Source organism: Mizuhopecten yessoensis, unplaced genomic scaffold (genome assembly GCF_002113885.1).
Source record: "Mizuhopecten yessoensis strain PY_sf001 unplaced genomic scaffold, ASM211388v2 scaffold716361, whole genome shotgun sequence".
Lineage (NCBI taxonomy): Eukaryota > Metazoa > Mollusca > Bivalvia > Pectinida > Pectinidae > Mizuhopecten > Mizuhopecten yessoensis.
In genome coordinates, this window is record NW_018480078.1 from 21,813 (window position 1) to 42,903 (window position 21,091).

The 21,091-nt window shown below is 38.5% G+C and overlaps 1 protein-coding gene across 1 annotated transcript; it reads right to left on the reverse strand.

The window, feature by feature from the left end:
• Positions 1-433: 433 nt before the first annotated feature.
• On the reverse strand, positions 434-10,019 carry LOC110443828 (kelch-like protein 3). The gene is made up of 9 exons (XM_021488250.1): positions 9,459-10,019; positions 5,869-6,844; positions 5,352-5,472; positions 2,890-3,040; positions 2,374-2,490; positions 1,831-2,011; positions 1,375-1,578; positions 880-1,103; positions 434-709 (listed from the first exon to the last, which is right to left on the reverse strand). Exons 1-9 carry the CDS (start codon positions 9,919-9,921, stop codon positions 546-548), a joined length of 2,601 nt encoding a protein of 866 aa, XP_021343925.1. The 5' UTR covers positions 9,922-10,019; the 3' UTR covers positions 434-545.
• Positions 10,020-21,091: the final 11,072 nt, after the last annotated feature.

Below are 21,091 nucleotides of genomic sequence, written 5' to 3' on the forward strand. Positions count from 1 at the left end.
TGCTGTAATGTACACACGGTAGATAAAATGGTCAAACAGATGGAAACGAGAAGGTCAACAACGGCGGTAGTATTTAAACACGCATAACATGGAATACACATTTGTCAGATAAAAAAGTAAATAACAGGGAATCGTCTAGGAGCAAAAAAACCTGAGTGGTCTAATATCTTGGTTATGTTGATCGACTATCGGAATCTTTGTATGTACATATCCAATTTGTATGGCTAGCAACGCAAATCAAATTAAATATTGATTCTGTATCAATTACTTTTGTTCCGTGATTTCCAAATATTTCATTTCCTCATTGATAGGTTTGTATCTGTGTATATATAAATATCTGCTGTTCGAATTTTATTTCGACATTTTGAACTTGACACAACGTCAAATCGCTACTAGTGGGTAAAGGGAGACAACTGTAACAAGACACGATTGGAGAAACTATGTGGAGCTTTATTTCCAAATGTGTTGATTTGTAGAAGTCTTGTTAACGCCTTGGGTTTGCATTTTCTAACTGTAAAGAACTGTCCATATATGTAGATAGCCAATTAGATTTTCCCTGGAAGCGCAACACATGACAGCCATCTCGCCGGATACGGAAGTTCCTGCACGCCATTGATCCAGACGTCATTGATGGCGTCATAACACTCGATAGACTGTAGGATCCGTCCTGCCACCGTGGACACGCCTCCAATGATAAAGATCTTTCCACCTGAAGTAAATAAATAAATAGATTTTAACCAAAGACTGATATATAGATATAGATGAAGTAAAGCTACAATGTTGGAGCTAAAAAATATACATTATTACTGTGGAACAAAATGTCAATAATGTGTTAAAAGTTAATCATATCTTATACTAGAATGTAATTAAAATACGCACCGATGACGGTACTTCCGGTAAAGTGTCGGGCTAGCACCATATCCGTTCTGTGCTCCCAGACGTCGCTTCTCTTGTTGTACACGTCAATGGCGGCTACGCTGGTCAGAACGGAGTCGTTTGTTGTGAAGGATCTAATGGCGCCCCCGCAAAGGAACAACTCCCCATTCACCGACACAAGGTTCCCATGACAACGGGGCATGCGTAGGTTATTCTTCGTAGTCCACCTAAAAAATTGCATTCTCATATAGTGTGACATAAATGCAACAACCAATTGAAACCATATCCGACTCGCAACAATATTCTACCTTTAGTCCGAATACATGAAGTAAAAATTTGGAAATTACTCTTATAAGATTGCACATATCCCTTTTTAAAAAAAATGTACAAAGACATAGTTCAGAAGGATATTGTCACATGTGCAGCCAATCATTTTGTCTTGGTACTTCCGCCATCTATCGCACAATTAACATTGATAAGGAGCTAAAAACAACTTACGTATTTTCACGCGGATCGAACACTTCCACACTACTTAAGACCGGCAGTCCAGATTTGCTGTCAACCGATTCGCCATAACCACCAACAACGAAAATAGTGCCATCCTGGATAGCTGCTGCCATCCCTAGTCTCGCGACACTCATCGGCTTGACGAAGATCCAGCGGTCAGTCTTTGGGTTGTAGCACTCCACGGAATTAAGAACCCTGTCGAATAAAAAACAATTTCATCGTAATTACCCTATTTCTTTGAATATACTGAAATTAGTATTTCAACTATTGTGATTTGTATTGGCATATGAGGTAAAATAATTTTAACATACTGTTCGTGTATCCTCCCCCCTCAATATAATCGTTGCCATAAAATGTTATAACAATGCAATACAAGGAATGTGTATTACAATTCGTCGTGGATACATTAACATTGACTTTGTATATATGCATATATCATTAATTTACCGTGAATTTCCATCTTGTCCACCAATGGCGTACAACATCCCATAGAGTGAACAAACCACGTGATGCATCCTCGCCGTGACCATGGACGCTATCTGTCTCCACTCGTCCGTCTCCAGGTTGTAAACGAACGCATCGCTGGACGGAATGGAAATCTTCTTGGACTTGTTTGGGTCCGAACCACCTATTGCGGAAAACATTGAGTATTTCGTGTCAAGGTTAGGTACAAAGAACACATGGGGAGTTTTGATATGCAGACATGAAGTAAAATCTTTCCGAGTCAATTGGCTCATAAAACTGGAATAGGGACACGTTTATATAACCTGTAAGAGAAAGCAATCTGTTAAAAATACTGTTCATCAATGCAGAAAACCTGCCACCCAATTAACAATGTTACATATAAATGCTAAGAATTCGAACCCATTACCTCTGAACTTTAGACGGACGCATTTAGTCAGGTCTCCGGCGATCGCCAAACTCTGTCTGATTTTTTAAACGAAATGCTTTTCTCATAATGAAAACATATTTGAAGGGAAAACGTCTTACCGATTATGTACATCTTCTTGTTAACGATGGCGGTGCCGTGATGAAAGCGAGGCTGGGGAAGGTTGGTGTAGTGTGTCCATTGGTTCTTTACGGAGTTGTATCTCTCCACAGTCTTCACTGCAAGGTAATATTTTGTCTTTGCTATTATACCAAATACTTTTCAATGTTAATTCGCAAGACAGTACATTGCCCCAAGTCACTTAAACTGTGACGTCATAAAATAGCGTTACAAGCCAACAGAAAACGACGTCATTCCGACTGTTGATTGTTGATAACGCTGGCTATAGTTTAAATGATAAATACACATTCGGAACTCATTCTCGTCACCATTTCTATGAAAAAATATTTAAATGACCGATAATCACACGAGGCATGCATGGTTATGAAATTGTATATAGCACATTTTTAAAGACAAATGAAATAACGGACAATTTAACTGTCGATGTACAAATCTGCATTTATATCATCATGGTAACCGTTTCCATGGTCCATCAATATCAGTCTTGGATGGCTCACCTGTCCTATTGTCCCTGGCCTTGGTGAACTTCTGGTATGCTCCTAGGGCAATGATGTCCCCCGTCTTAGACAAGTACGTGGTATCCATGGCAACACCTCCTTTTAGGTTAGGTTCCAACTCCAGCTTTACGCTCCTCATAGAATGGGAACTCTGCATGACCAGACATAAACAATTACCAACTACGGACTTTTGTTTAGGTGAGGTAAATATGAAGTTGTATGATCCCGAGAAAAAAGATATTAACCGAGACGAATGGGAGGATCATTATCACTTTTGAGTTACATATAACAACATACCAAAAACAGGTCCTTAATAGTTATATTAAATATGAAATGATGCTCTATTTCATCATCATACAAGATAAGACTTATAGAAATACCCGCGGGGAAAGTATTGCATTTGGCAAGAAAGCACTCTGGCGTTACAATTGAAGAGACGTCATCAAGAGAATAGTGACTTCATTTTTGCCTAAAACTAGTATCATCTAATCAATATCGCATTTCACAGACCTCCACGTGAAAAGGATCAATCAAATGAGGATGTAGGAGAAAAAAGTTACCATCTTAAATACAGATACAGATGGGTGGATATGTGGTTATATGAACCCGGGAGAGAGAATTCAACCGAGACATTGTCGAGGTCAATATCACTTTTCAGGTTCATATAACCAATACAAGTTCTACCTGGTACATTAGATATGAAATGCTGCCGTCTTTTGTCAGCAAGAAGGTGGAACGTATAAAAAGCGTCAGGAGAAATGCACATAATAGTACAGAGAGCACGGTGACGTTACAATCGAAGTGACAGTGTAAAGAGAATGTTAATCTGCTGTTTATAATATCGCATTTCACCGACCTCCACGTGATTATGATTCAACCAATGAGGCGTAAGAAAAGACGGTGTCATCTAATGTAAAGGTATATTATAGACAACTACAATATAATACATTACATGGAACTTTTAAATAAGCATAAACGTCGGTTACAATTGTGGACTGTGAGTGATTTCAACTAAACCTTGAAATTTCCTATAATTAGTATTTATCAGCTATGGACCTCGGTTGAGGTGAATACATGTATGTGGTTACATGAAAAATGTGTGTCATCCACTATACATTGATTATTTATCTCTCTAATATAAACCTTCATCAAACAAATAAAACACAAAGATGTTGAATAAAAAAAATACTTCGATTCATACAGACATACATAAAGACTGTTTTAATCAAAACGTTGCATTGGCGGAGTTCATAATGTTTGTTCCGGATACTGATAGAGCAATTTAAAAGTCTCTTTCGAAGGGAAAGAATGAAAATAATTAAATGTACACGTAAATTATTCGTTTGAATCTGAAGGCTGCAAAAAACTTCAGAATGTTGCCACTGTGTACAGGAACAACAGTTAAATGTATATGTTGTATATAAGATATAGCAAACACTTAAATGTGTAGGGAGTAACAACACTCTCAAAGAGCCCTTTTCTTACGTTAGGGAATATATAACAATTATTTTACATTTTGTTTGAACAAATTAAATTATTCGTCACGGAAGTGTCATTCTCTGATGTGAAAAGTATATGCACCCTTAAAATCTTAAGTACATGGATCTATATTACCAAAGGCTGAGAGGGTCGCTGTCAACATTGATAAGTGTTTGTGTGTAAACATCATTGATGAGTCCTGACGTGTAAACAACCACACGATATATAGATGTGCGACTTCTCGTTGGTTAAGTCAAGTTCAAAGACACTATTAGATACACGCTCCTGACAAAGTCGACATTCTCTGTAACCATGCAAAAATAACAATGGACACTTTATATGACCACACACGTTTCGTCTTCTTATAAAATTCACGCCATTTTTTCTAAAGTTGACATCTCTTTTGGCACACAAACACACCCAAGTCTTTCAATGATACTATATTCGCTGTTAACTTTAATGATCAACTTACTTGTCGATACGTTAGTGAGAACTTTTGAAAATACCACTAATTGTAGATATTGAGGGTCTCCTTCGATTGCATGGCGGTTGGTTATCATGTTTATCCAACTACGGTTTATAAAGTTACACGAACATGACTCTGAGCCATCACGAGTTATGGGGCCTTTTCTCCCATTACGTTCAAATTTCATCTTGAAAACGATTTGTTTCTCTTAGATGTTTTGTTTCGATCGGAATCATGACGTCACAATGAGAGACGCCGACTTTCACCATTGCTACGTGACGTCATAATTGAAAGACTGTCATACGCAATATAACACCCAGCTGTTACCCATATATTGGTGGCATTACATGATTACCACTATATTCTTGTTGGCGGTACTTCAGGAGTGGGAAAACTTACAGTTGATACCAGTCGGAAACATTTGGAAGAAAATGTATTCTCGTTTACGGAATGTGCCGACTGTTCCCGAGTGATTGCTAACGTGAGAAAATGAAGTTTAATATGATTTCGTACTCACCAAGTATACACTGCTGGCTTTCCTTGTCTTCGGGTTTTTGGGATCTGACAGTGTCGCTCTAGGGTGGACCACGGGGATGTTGAGAGGGTCATCACGGCGCAACGCCATTGCTGTCACCAACCTAAACAACAACAGCTAAATATGGTCAGGTCAAAATTTACTATCGGCACTCGGTTCATATGTTAACTTTAGACAGATCAAGTGTCTATATAGACATCACTTGTTATTTGTTAAGATTTTGAAGAAAAGTCTGTCTTTGGTATACTCATGGAACATAGTTTTAACAAGATGTTTCATACGAATGAAATTATAAGTATTGTTCAATGTTAAACGAGTCACGAGAAGCTTTTCCAGTTGGAATACATATTTGAATACTGATGCCAACTGTTCAATGATTATTCAAATTGAAAGTAGATTTTATTGTTACGATACAAAAGAGCATTTTATGTGGTTTAATGACAATGAAATAAATAAGGGTTCAAACTTAAGCAAATATGATGCAGGCAAGTGTACATACCAATTTGCATGCAGAATAGCGTTTCGTGTTTCGTGGCACTCCCGAAGAAGATCCGTGACCTCAAAGCACTGGAACAGTTCCTGGTGATTCATATATGGAAATCGCACACAAGACATGACCTTGGACAGGTGTTTGTGGCGCTCATTCATGTCGTGTGCTATCCATTTCAGGGCCACTCGGAACACCTCTATCTCGGACGTAATGTTCAGGTCGTCACGTGATAAGATCATACACAACGTGTTTACGTCGAGATTGAAAAAGGATCTGTGGTCCAGCACATCTTGGAACTGTGTACTCACGTGGGAAACACACACGTCATACAGGTCACTGCACGTGACCACTCGACCACTCTGAAGGACTGAGAGTGATTTCTCCAAGGGCATACCCACCATAAACTCAGCACACTTATCCTCAAGTAATGGAACCTTAAGGTGCTGCGCGATCACAAGAAGGTCAGCGACTAGCAATGGACAGATTTCTAAATCCCCGGTGTATATCCATTCTAGGAAAACATTGAATGACCTTGACGTGACCCCGCGAAGCCGGATGACCAACGGCACCTTCTGTTTCTCTGCTCCTTTGAAGAAGACTTGTGAGAAATATTCACTGAAACATGCCAGTGCCACGCGATGAGCCATAAACTTTGACGTTTCAACATGGATTTCCACGTCACATATCTGCTGATTTTCTTGGAGGAACTTCATATACTCACCCATATTTGAGAAATGTGTGAGTTTATCAACCGGAAGACTCTGAAGACGAGAGATGACATTTGCCAGGCACGGAGTCATCTGCTTTTCGTTTGTGTTTGCCGTTTTTAACATTTGATCTAAGTCTGCTTGATGGTTGACAGGGGAGAGAGTATTTAGCTCGTCAAGGACCATAACGAGACCTTTTCGGAACTTTTGTGTTCCCGTCTTTTGCACTTCCGGTGTTACTTTCGAAACCGTAAGATTGTCCTCAACCGGGCAAACACCTAGTATTGGACATAAAAGGTTATGTTACAGAGCCTGTTTTGAGATGTATACTTATGTGATACTGTACAACTTCAACTAGTCAAAGATAATCGGTAAGCGAGAGCTCTAGGACGCTAGTTAAAACTTGATAAAGTTATTGGGTCTAATAGGAATCAGGAGATTCGATAGAAGGGGTATATTGCGGTATGCTATTCTTAGTCGCTACACTGTGTTTTGCAGAATGGTATTACTGTACTAACTGTAGTATCAACCAATCCAAACTAATCAAATTGTCTACTGGACTGAACATTTCCTGGTTCACCGAGAATAGATAGAAGCTTTATATTTTACATGAAACATAATAATAATAATAAAATAATAAATAATAACCAACATTTGATATAGCGACCTATCTAGCTAGAATAAGTCACTCTAAAGCGATTTACAATTCATAAATATATAATTAATACAATAAGCATATAAACATTAATCAATACAATATTGAGGAATTTGCAGGAGCTGCCTTATCAGGCGCTAACTACTAGTCATATGCCACATGGCTAATATCTCCCTATGTGTGTATGCCTGCGTGTGTACTGGAGATGTAATGTGTTCTGATTGTAGTGGGACCGTGCTTCCAACGGCATCATTTATAGTGCTACCTCACTTAAACCCCATACCAATGTATACTCCACCTAAGTAGTTGGAGTTGTGTGGGCAGGAGAAAAACACATTTAGTTTAAACATGTTTTATTGCCAAGCAAATGGATTGGGTACAAGTTATCAAACTTATATTAAGCCCTTTCCTAGCAAATTACAAGCATATATTTACAATAGTACAACAAGATGGCAGAATTAATATACATATATACACTATTTCATTTTTAAATGTTTTAATTTATAAATTGAAATTATAAGAGAGATACAGAGAGAGAAAAGGGGGGAGGGGGAAGGGAGAGGGGGGAGAGGGGGGATAATAGTCTGTAATTATAATACATACATCCTCATCATTATTAATGCATGACATATAACATCTGCCTCTTAGAGAGAGTGGATATTATGGTTCAATTGAGAGAGAGAGGGAGAGAGAGGGGACAAGGGGGGCGGGGTACTAGAATCTGTTAGAGTCACGAATGTATTGCTGAGTATGCATGAATATCGTTATGTTTTCCTGTTCCGAAAGAGATGTATCTCCAAGTAAAAGTAGATTTAAATTAAGATTAAATGTTTTTCTTACAGTTCACGATAAAGCTTAATTCTTTGTTCGTTATATTTATCACAGGTAAAAAAGAAATGGTGTGTGTCTTCAATAGGGAAGCCACATATACAACGTTGGAAATCAATAAGGTTAACACAAAACAGGTCACTTTTCAAAGTACTAGAACGGTTTCTTAATTTTGTATGCAAAATATTATTTTTCCTATCACCATAGAAGAAGGGGTTTGGTACAAGCGGCCAGTTTACGTCTTGAATGGCGTTTCTAAATGATGAGAACGTGGCACTACGTCGTATACTAGTAGGTAACTGGTTCCACAGTCTAACAGTAGAAGGAAAAAAGGATACGTTAGATAATTCAAGTCTGTTGTTAGGTAGGTTGTAGTTTTCAACGTTTCGAAGATTATAGTGAGAGTTATCGACAAGGGAAGGAATAGAGTGTTGAGATAGTTACATGTAGGAGCTATATTATTGTGGATTTTAAAAAAATTATTGAAGTTTTCGACGGGATCTCCGATGGGCTAGAGAATCCCATCCAGTTTCATTGTATATAGATTGTCTACTGGTAAACGACGGTAATTAGAACAACACATGCTCCGAAGATGGAACTCCGGCAGCCTGCGTGAAAGGCTGGAGTGTTTACCACACGACCAATCCACCCATAATGTTTTAAGCTTGTGCTCATTGAATAATGTACCATGCGTTTGTGCACTGTCTGCTACAACTTGCCTGATTAGTAATAAAAACGAATGTTTTTCCAATTCTAACATATGTCTTCTTGCTGATTTGGGAATCGTTAAATTGAGAAAATAAATCCCTAATGAAGAATTCACTATACTTGTACATGTATTTTCAGCTAATAGTAAAAAAAAGTTATTTCAATGTGCAAGGTAGTATTATTTTCTTGGCAATTCAGGAAGGATGGGTGAATAAGTTAATGAAATATTTATCTGCCTCGAGGGTATGACGGTGAAATCACACCCTCGGCGTTGACAGAAATCTTCAACAGATAAAATGGAAGACAATTTAGCGAATGATGGGAAACATATTTGTCCTTTAATTATATCACTGACCTTCAACGGCGACATCTGGGGTTCGATTCCCCTAACGAAATTTTGGTTTTCAGTTTTACTGATGAACCAAAAGGTTTCTACTGAACTGAGAAAATGTCTCCTGCCCAACACTAACTTAATTGGTCTTGAAGCATGTTTCTGGATAGGATGAAATACGAATAGCTAGATACCTCCTCGATACTCCAGAGGTACGCTCTCTGCAGAGAGCGAAAGTGTGCGTAATCCATGAATATCGAGGATAAGCCTAGATACGACCGCCAAGGAAGACAATAACATATTTCATAAATTATTATCATGAACACACAAACAAACCGAGACAGTACCAGAAGAATGGAAAACAACTAACCTTTGATCGGGGTGGATGTTCTGGGCGAGCTCTTATAGTCATCAGAGCAGAGCGATTCATCAAAGATGAGGCTCCGATAGTTGTCCGAAACTCCAGAATCTACAGTGATGCATCGACATTTCTCCAACCCTGACCTGGCGTCGCATCCTGACCGGTTACATACCAGTTCCGGTTGTCCTTTGCTTGCGAGCATGGGACTCTCTGCGTACCGCTTTGCCTTTGTACCCTTCTGACTACATGACTGTGGCTCAATGCTCTCGGACAATTCATTAAACTCGGCTGTGAGTGAACGTTCTAGCTCACTATTTGTTACGTCCAGCGGGACATAACCAGCGGTTGAACCTCCAGATTCAATTGCTTTGTGCGAGTTCTCCCATTCTTCTTGCGGATTGAGACCGTGGGTCGAACTCAAACAGGTGAGACTATCCTTCGTGTAATAAGATGAGAAGTTAAAACGCGGCATTGTTGTTTACCGTTCTCGTCAGTCCATGTAAAAATACAGCGCGGGTCTATCTGACACGCGGTTGCGAAGCAAAAATAGGATGCGTCACAATTGATGACGTCACAATGACCGTATCCTATATTGTAAATGCGCGCGCAGGAACTGTAACTGTGCTTTCCGTTATTGGGGCCGTACCGCTTATACCGGTTCGGATTTGTTGAACTACTTATGGAACGCACTGTACCAGAATTCCCGGTGAAATGTTAACACTCAATGAAGTAAAAATATGTACACAGTTTTATTGTCTGACTAATACGACTGATCTATTAAACAATAAATATTCCTAAATTGAATGTGACCGATGTCACGTTTTTACCAAATTCACAGCAAGCAGTCCAGCATAGATGTTAGTTATTATCAGACATGTTATTTATGATAATATGATTCGAGAAATTGAAGCATGAAATATTCTCTTTCTCCCAGAATATTTTCTTTTCGCGAGATAAGCGTTTTTTCTTGAAGAAATAATTAAAGGGGCCGCGGTGGCCAAGTGGTTTAGGCGTCTTGCATTCTGCTACCACAAGCCCTTCACCACTTGGTCTCGGGTTCGAGACCTACGTGGAGTAGTCGCCAGGTACAGGCCGTATGTTGGTGGTTTTTCTCCTGGAACTCCGGCTTTCATCCACCACAAAACCTGGCACTTCCTTGAATGACAATAGCTGTTAATAGTAGGTAAAACAAAAACAAACCAAATTAAGAAATAATTTGACAACGAATCATTCACTGTGATGGTAAAATGGAACCCTGTTAATCCGGATTTAACAGTACAGTTGAACATCAGCTATATATAATCTTAACTGAATAGTACTATAGAACCTCCTAATCCGGATTTTACAAGTCAATAGAACCTCACTAGTCTGTATTACAGCACCGTGGAACTCCGCTAAACCGTACTTAATACAGTTCGTATAGTAATTAAAACAGCGCAAATCCGGACTTTTCAGTACATTGGAACCGACGCGACCACGCATATCCGGACTGAACACCGCTACATGTTACATTATTCTGGACTTAACAATGAAATCCTGTTAATCCAGATTTCATAATATAGTGGAACCTTGCTCATATGTACTGCATTGGTCCTGACAACTTCCTGGACGCTTGTGGTCATAAGTTTGATTATTTTAGTTAATTTATGTGCCAACATTATTATCACGCATTGGACTACAGAACCAAATGTATTTGGGATGTGTGCGCCCTTTCGTTAGACGGCGCATTGGTTCATGTCCATTTATAGTCATGATTTTACCTAGCTGTTGTCATGCCCCTAGGGTAAAGGGACAATTTTAGTGAATTAGTTTTGGTATAACCTTGTAACAAAATTCTTTATGATAAAATAGTTTGATACTCCTGACCAGAGACAATGTTTTCCTGGCGTTCTTAATCAGTAATGAAGGAATCCCTAGCTGTAAAACAATACTTTTAGCGCCATCTAAATCTGTTGGTGAACTTTTAAGGAAATAGGATTGTGTCACCATTTCTCAGTAGAATTTCTTCAAATTTTGTAGTTATATTGCTTTGAAGTAAAGAAAATTGTCTGCCACAAATAAATATAGGTTGTCAGAATTTTAAGGAATTTAAATGGAAATTTATGTAAAAAGGAGTGAATTTTGAAAAAATAAAATCGAAAGACACATTTTTTTGCAAAAACACGTCAATAAAAATAATACTGCCATAGATAAGTATTGCATTAATGTATATCAATTTAATAAATGCTGAAATTGTGTAAAACAAACTATCAATAAACGATTAAAAATTGGAATTTTATAATAAATCCATATACACATAGTAGTTATCTGTCTTGAAAAACTTCACAGTAGTGAAATAGGTAGCCGGTTTCCAGAAGAACAGAGATAAAAAGAAACCGGATTAATGCCTGGATTGCTTTGAAATACTTTTAATATTGTTCTGTCAATAATAAACTTACAATATTCATCAGTTTAATATTAAACATTAGAATATGCTGAAATTGTGATACTGTCTCCCTACATTGGATTTTCAACTAGGGATGTTATTCCTATTTCCGTTTATCAATACACTCCTATGACCTTAACTAACACATATGGCTTTCCAGTGGAGGAGGGAAAGTTAACTCTCGCTTTATTCACCTAACTTCTTTAGAATAGAAGTACCGGTGTGTATTCTGAACCAATTACGTTCTTGCAAACAACACCACAATCATCGTTACACATGATTAATTTAATTCATGTTTGAATTTACATATATCGTACTTTGTGCGATTTGAAATTCTCCTTAGGGTACCTCTTGCGTGTATACTCTATTTAAATCTGTTTCTTTTTGTTGAAATCGAACTGTGATCCGAAGTATTCAAATATATTTATATGGCTCTTTCAATACCTGTAACAAGAAGGTGTGCAAACTGTGTCCATACACGCGCTCCACTGATACATTTCAATGTACAATCAACGGCAAAGTGTATCACATACTACAAACGCTGACATGCACATCAGTCAATGTGGTGTACCTTATTACCTGAAATAAATGCAATTTACAGTACGTGGGCGAGACCTGCACCCAGCTCAATGTCAGGATCAACAACCACCGCTGCTCCATCAAGCAGAACAAACCAGACTTCCCTGTGGGAAGGCATTTTAATATGTCTAGCCATAGTTGGAAATACATGCAGGTTGTTGCCTTAGATCATTGCCCTACATGGGATGAAACGAGACGACTTACGAGAGAACGGTTTTGGATCACCAATCTACAAACCCGCTACCCTCGAGGTATGAACGAACGATAGGCGGTTGCCATCCGCTCGTTTTCCTTCAAGGGGGCATTTGACCTAATGATTCATTACTGCACAATTGGTCAGCTATCTCGCCTGCCTGCTGCTTCATGTCAGTGTGTGTGACCAACAGCCATTGTCAGATTTATTTTGCAGATTTATACAGCATCTTAGCCATTTCATCTACTTTTCCTCCTGCACTCACTTATTTGATAATTACATGCATAATTCCTGCTAACCAATAGAGGCACATGCATTATTCCTGCAAACCAAAAGAGGCGACTAAGTGTGGACCCCCTGCTGTGACTTAGATCCATCGCAGTATTGAGAGGCGACTAATGAGACATTCCGTAGCAGATTGGAGATTTTTCACATTTACCGGGCCAGATTCCAAATGCACATGTTCCACGTTTTTGATATCTCTCGTTGGCTCACTTTATATGACAGTGCATCTTGCGCAAGAATAGGTCCTCTACATCAGCGTTCCTTGTCCGCGATGCTCTCAGCTTAATTGCTGCCTTCGACTGTCTGTAGCCGAGGGGACTATTGGTTTTATATAATAGCTATATTTTCAATTATAGTATATCAATTATATCTTCTTGTAATATGAATTATATGTACATGTAACTGTTCTGTTTCACTGTGTCTTGAAAAAGGAGCGGAACGCTCCGAAAATTTGACAACCTAAACTTGTCCACACTGTTTGAATTACTTCTTTGCCCCATATATAGTGAGATGCATATAATTCTATTAATATGACCTTAATGTTACCATGTGACCATAAATGTTGTCATGTGACCATATCTGTTGTCATGTCCATCAATGCTGTCATGTGACCTTAGCTGTTGTCATGTGGTCTGAACTGTTGTCAGTTGCCTGAGCTGTTGTTATGTGACCATTAACGTTGTCATATGACCTTAGCTGTTGTCATTTGACTTTAAATTTTGTCATGTGATCTTAGTTGTTGTCATGTGACCTTAACTGTTGTCAAACAAACATATCACACACGAGTCATTCGGGACTTTTTCGGTCAAATCTATCCAAAAAGGTCCAATCATACATGTATGTCATTTTTGCCGTTATTATTCATATCTTTACGTCACGAAATTTTTTAAGTGCATTCCACGCTCCACTCTTCTGTTTCGGTCAATTACAGAAGGAGATTGGGTATTGTTATCTAAAACATGTCGGGTTTTATGTACGAACGAGAAGATATGTTTTTATGATTATATCTGTGTATGTAGGAAATAGTCTATAGGGAGCAGACGAGATGTAAGAGAATAAGTACGGCCGTGAATTGAGCGACAACAATAGAATATGTAGCTTTTGTCATTTGACAGTTCTATAAGTGCTCACATAAATGGACAACTTTCGATCCCGGCCAATAAAACTGGCTATAGTAACGCCCTGTTGACACGAACGAAACAGTCGAGATTGATTATTCATGAAATGTAAACTATGGGACGAGAACATAACACAGAGATCGTTTTAACTCCATAATGTGAAATCACCGATCGAGAGAAGCCGGGATTATATGTACGTTTACCTGTGTGCAGTTAGGTGACAAACTAATCAATCTACCTGTGCTTTTTACCCCTGTCAGTGTTATGTTTTAACGGAAGAGGACAACATTGCCGGGTAAGTCAAACTATTGCTTTATTTGTGTAATACTAGATGTCTGAGTAAATCTTAAAGGCTTTTTAAAGAAGTATTTCGGGTTATATGATAGAGTCCCATGTCATTTTCAAACTTTGATAGATATATATGAAGTATATATTTCCTTCTACTACGCATTTAAATGTTGCGCTACTGGGGGTTAGGAAATAGAACCTAGTAGTTTTAATAAATGTTACATGTACCTGGTGAAGTTTGGAAGCCTAATTTAACCTGGTAGAGTTTATATTATCCAAGTGGGGTTCGGGAACATTGCTTCTTGGAGTTCGTGTTAGCCTGGTAGGGTTCGGAAACACTAAATGACGAAGTTCATGTTTACCTAGTGGGGTTCGGAAACATTGCATGGAGGAGCTAGGAAAAAAATACTTGATAAAATTCGGAGATATCTGTAGATAGAGTTCGAATTGTTTTTTTCTTCTGATAGTTGGTACATATCAGTTATAAAGCATTAACGCAAAAACGTTGTTAAACGCAAACCAGCACATGTACAGTGGCATTTGTCAATGTGTAAAACAGACGTTTTTTTCCATTTGTACAACTCTTTCCATTTGTATATGTATCAAAAAGACGTTTACCAATTGTATTACAGATGTTGTCAATGTATACAACATACTTCATTTAATGTATACTTCTCAAAACTATATACAAATTTAAATACATTTTGTAAAACTGTTTTGCCATATGAAACCTCCTAAAGGAGGTAATAAAGAATGTCTGTCTGTACAAGGACGTTTGTCAATGTGTACAAAAAACGTTTATCAGTGTGTACAACAGACGTTTGTGAATGTGTACAACAGAGTTTGTCTGTATACCACAGATGTTTGTCAGTGTACCACATATGTTTGTGAATGTGGACAACAGACGTTTGTAAGTGTACCACAGACGTTTGTGAATGTGTACAACAGACGTTTGTGAATGGGTACAACAGACGTTTGTCAGTGTGTACAACAGACGTTTGTCAGTGTGTACAACAGACGTTTGTCAGTGTGTACAACAGACGTTTGTGAATGAGTACAACAGACGTTTGTGAATGTGTACAACAGACGTTTGTCAGTGTGTACAACAGACGTTTGTCAGTGTGTACCACAGGCGTTTGTGAATGTGTACAACAGGCGTTTGTCAGTGTGTACAACAGACGTTTGTCAGTGTGTACAACATACGTTTGTGAATGTGTACAACAAACGTTTGTCAATGTACCACAGACGTTTGTCAGTGTACCACAGACGTTTGTGAATGTGTACCACAGACGTTTGTGAATGTGTACAACAGACGTTTGTGAATGTGTACAGCAGACGTTTGTGAATGTGTACAACAGACGTTTGTGAATGTGTACAACATTGTGTGTCAGTGTACAACAGACGTTTGTGAATGTGTAAAACAGACGTTTGTGAATGTGTACAACAGGCGTTTGTGAATGTGTACAACAGGCGTTTGTCAGTTTGTACAACAGACGTTTATCAGTGTGTACAACTGACGTTTGTGAATGTGTACAACAGAGTTTGTCTGTGTACCACAGATGTTTGTCAGTGTACCACAGACGTTTGTGAATGTGTACAACAAGCGTTTGTGAATGTGAACAACAGAAGTTTGTGAATGTGTACAACAGAGTTTTTGAATGTGTACAACAGACGTTTGTGAATGTGGACAACAGACGTTTGTGAATGTGGACAACAGACGTTTGTGAAAGTGTACAACATATGTTTGTGAGTGTACAACAGACGTTTGTGAATGTGGACAACAGACGTTTGGGAAAGTGTACAACATATGTTTGTCAGTGTACAACAGACGTTTGTGAATATGCACAACAGACGCTTGTGAATGTGTAAAACAGACGTGTGTGAATGTGTACAACAAGCGTTTGTTAATGTGAACAACAGAAGTTTGTTAATGTGTACAGCAGAGGTGTGTCAGTGTGTACAACAGACATTATAACAGCTGTTTGTCAGTGTACCACAGACGTTTGTGAATGTGTCCCACAGACGTTTGTGAATGTGTACAGCAAGCGTTTGTGGATGTGTACAGCAGACACTCAAACAGACGTTTGTTAATGTGTAAAACAGACGTTTGTGAATGTGTACAACTGACGTTTGTGAATGTGTACAACAGTGAATGTGTACAACAGACGTTTGTGAATGTGAACAACAGAAGTTTGTGAATTTGTACATCAGAGGTGTGGCAATGTGTACAACAGACATTATAACAGATGTTTGTCAGTGTACCACAGACGTTTGTCAGTGTACCACAGCCGTTTGTGAATGTGTACAACAAGAGTTTGTGGATGTGTACAGCAGACACTCAAACAGACGTTTGTTAATGTGTAAAACAGACGTTTGTGAATGTGGACAACAGACGTTTGTGAATGTGTAAAACAGACGTTTGTGAATGTGTAAAACAGACGTGTGTGAATGTGTACAACAGAGTTTGTGAATTTGTACAACAGACGTTTGTGAATGTGTACAACAAGCGTTTGTGGATGTGTACAGCAGACACTAAAACAGACGTTTGTGAATGTGTACAACAAACGTTTGTCAATGTACCACAGACGTTTGTCAGTGTACCACAGACGTTTGTGAATGTGTCCAACAAGCGTTTGTGAATGTGTATAACAGAAGTTTGTGAATGTGTTCAGCAGTAGTGTGTCAGCGTGTACAACAGACATTAAAACAGACGTTTGTGAATGTGTACAACAGACGTTTGAGAATGTGTACAACAGAAGTTTGTCAGTGTGTACAACAGGCGTTTGTCAGTGTGTACCACAGGCGTTTGTGAATGTGTACAACAGGCGTTTGTCAGTGTGTACAACAGACGTTTGTCAGTGTGTACAACATACGTTTGTGAATGTGTACAACAAACGTTTGTCAATGTACCACAGACGTTTGTCAGTGTACCACAGACGTTTGTCAGTGTACCACAGACGTTTGTGAATGTGTACAACAGACGTTTGTGAATGTGTACAACAGACGTGTGTGAATGTGTACAACACACGTTTGTGAATATGTACAACATTGTGTGTCAGTGTATCACAGACGTTTGTGAATGTGTAAAACAGACGTTTGTGAATGTGTACAACGGGCGTTTGTGAATGTATACAACAGGCGTTTGTCAGTGTGTACAACAGACGTTTATCAGTTTGTACAACTGACGTTTGTGAATGTGTACAACAGAGTTTGTCTGTGTACCACAGATGTTTGTCAGTGTACCATAGACGTTTGTGAATGTGTACAACAAGCGTTTGTGAATGTGTACAACAGAGTTTGTGAATGTGTACAACAGACGTTTGTGAATGTGGACAACAGACGTTTGTGAATGTGGACAACAGACGTTTGTGAATGTGTACAACAGACGTTTGTGAATGTATACAACTGACGTTTGTGAATGTGAACCACAGACGTTTGTGAATGTGTACCACAGACGTTTGTGAATGTGGACAACAGACGTTTGTGAAAGTGTACAACATATGTTTGTCAGTGTACAACAGACGTTTGTGAATGTGTACAACAAGCGTTTGCGAATGTGAACAACAGAAGTTTGTGAATGTGTACAGCAGAAGTGTGTCAGTGTGTACAACAGACATTAAAACAGACGTTTGTGAATGTGTACAACACGCGTTTGCGAATGTGAACAACAGAAGTGTACAACATTGTGTGTCAGTGTACAACAGACGTTTGGGAATGTGTAAAACAGACGTTTGTGAATGTCCACAACAGACGTTTGTGAATGTGTACACCAGACGTTTGTGAATGTGTACAACAGAGTTTGTGAATGTGTACAACAAGCGTTTGTGAAGTTTGTGAATGTGTACAACATACGTTTGTGAATGTGTACAGCAGAAGTGTGTCAGAGGTGTGTCAGTGTGTACAACAGACATTATAACAGACGTTTGTGAATGTGTACAACACGCGTTTGCGAATGTGAACAACAGAAGTGTACAACATTGTGTGTCAGTGTACAACAGACGTTTGTGAATGTGTACAACATACGTTTGTGAATGTGTACAACAGACGTTTGTTAATGTGTAAAACAGAAGTGTGTCAGTGTGGACAACAGTCATTATAACAGATGTTTGTCAGTGTACCACAGACGTTTGTGAATGTGTACCACAGACACTAAAACAGACGTTTGTGAATGTGTACCACAGACGTTTGTGAATGTGTACAACAGACGTTTGTGAATGTGTAAAACAGACGTTTGTGAATGTGTACAACAGAGTTTGTGAATGTGTACAACAAGCGTTTGTGAATGTGTACAGCAGAAGTGTGTCAGTGTGTACAACACACATTAAAACAGACGTTTGTGAATGTGTACAACAGACCTATGTCAATGTGTACAACAGACGTTTGTGAATGTGTACAACAAGCGTTTGAGAATGTGTATAACAGAAGTTTGTGAATGTGTTCAGCAGAAGTGTGTCAGTGTGTACAAGAGACATTAAAACAGACGTTTGTGAATGTGTACAACAGACATATGACAATGTGTACAACAGACGTTTGTGAATGTGTACAACAGACGTTCGTTAATGTGTACAACAGAGTTTGTGAATGTGTACAACAGACGTTTGTGAATGTGTACAACAGACGTTTGTGAATGTGTACAACAGACATATGTCAATGTGTACAACAGACGTTTGTGAATGTGTACAACAGACATATGTCAATATGTACAACAGACGTTTGTGAATGTGTACAACAGACATATGTCAATGTGCACAACAGACGTTTGAGAATGTGTACAAGAAAAGTATGTCAAGTGTACAAAATTTTACGTTTTTAAATGTGTGCAATAATGACGGTTGTCAATGCGTTGTGTTCACTTACAATCGTATGTAAAATGACAAACAATGTACACCGGTTTGCTTGAAATTTAAAAGAATTGTTTCAGTGATAGCTAGTGACCATCTTGCCACAATGACGGGTCTGTTTACCTTATTCCTTGTCGACGTTTACTCAGGGTGTTAATACGTGTGCCTCTGGATTGACCTAACCGTATTAAGTTATTGCTTTCCCGTGTTTATATATACATTGTACACACAGTGACCACGGGTAATATCCAATATGAATTGTATTATACACAGATTCCAATACAAGCCCTTTCAATTGTAGATACGTTGCGAGTTTCATTCTTAATAATTTACACATTAAACAGTTTCGACGTTGACTACGGTTTTACATTTCTATTGAAACCCGAGATTTTCTTTCAAAAACCACTCAATTGCTGTACGTACTGGCTACTTCATATAAGTTCAAAATACGTAATAAGATGTCTGGTTCAGTGCACAAATACAATACCTTCTTCAGACATTTTTAAGTGAAGTTATTTTAGGATTGAAATGCGCATTTATGACTGCATGCAACCCAATTCGAACAGTTGAAACATTGTTCTTCCGTGATGTAAGGTAGTGCATCTTGAAGAGTATGTGTTACTACTATATGTGGTTTCGTTCGGCTCTGCATAATTTTAAACGAACGTTATAAACAAACTATTGAACAGTCATTTTAGTCTGTTTTATATGCCTACCAACCCCATCTGGCGGTAATCATCATTTGGATATCGTTCGGGAATTTCCGACATAGTTTTACTTTGACATCACGCTTTGATTGCTGTAACAGTTTGACGAAAAAACACGGAGAGTTTTCCGATATGGAAAATCTTCTTTACATGTTTGGTTTATTACAACATTGTTGGTTGATGTGTGCAATTTAGTACATCACGTTGATATCTAGGATCATGATGGGATAACTCTACGAGCTCCAATACATTTAGGATGTCTAGTCTGTCCTTGAAAAAAAAGGCAGACTATTCTTGACTCCGGCCGGAGTATTCCCCTGTCAGACTGTTACATGCGGGCACAATACCTCCGTGGGACTTTCCCCGGGGGTCTACATGTAATGTATAAACTTTGCTGGACGGAAGTAATAGAAGAAGACTAATGCAGTGTTATTATTGGTTAGGTATGTGTACCTCTTACGCTCTTCAATAAATTAATGTCGATGCAAGTTGATATTGATTTGTATTTAGTAAGCTATCATTCTCCATATGCAATGTCCTTAATCCATTATGGTCCTTTCTCTCGGGATCTGTTCCCTGATAGTGCGTTGTCTTGGGAGGTATAATGGCTGTATCATTGTCATAGAGATACAAACACAAATGACTCTTTGTATTGACAACAAACAGTCGAGCATGACGTACGTCACTTGTCTAACATACTACTGTTAATGGTAGGAACAGGTTTTCAATGTAACTAACATACTGTCATTTAAAAGTCCCCTTCACAAGCGTGTACACACAAGATCTATAATTGTTTTACTAATGGGTTTTTTGGGATATAGACCAGACCGGTTACGTAGACCTTTAATACAGCGCCAGAAGTGGTGGTTTATATTATTTAGGCGAATATCGATGGAAGGCGAACTGATTGAGCCGCGGATAACAGGTATATATTTTATTGAGGTTTACAGTTCAATTGGCTTATAAAATTACTACTGCAATTTTCGAGTACACGGCTGTATGTGTGGTGAAATGCGACATCACATATATACACTTGTGAACTATAGACGCCATTACCGAGAGCTGAAAAGTGAGACACGATATTTCAGTCATTTCAATTTTGTTCGAATTGTCTCTTTGTCACCCCCACAACAAGAGCCATTTTCGATCCCGTTAAAATCCACCATTTCAAAGTCGAAAACTTAATTGCCATTTCAAGTCGGTAAT

What these genes read in the sequence shown, in the direction of transcription:
- LOC110443828 (XM_021488250.1), bottom strand. Translation starts at nt 9,921, where the DNA reads ATGCCGCGTTTTAACTTCTCATCTTATTACACGAAGGATAGTCTCACC. An exon ending in AAGCCAGCAGTGTATACTTG is followed by an intron (nt 3,041 to 5,351) that starts GTGAGTACGAAA and finishes CTGGTCATGCAG; the next exon opens with AGTTCCCATTCTATGAGGAG. An exon ending in TACCGGAAGTACCGTCATCG is followed by an intron (nt 710 to 879) that starts GTGCGTATTTTA and finishes TATTTACTTCAG; the next exon opens with GTGGAAAGATCTTTATCATT.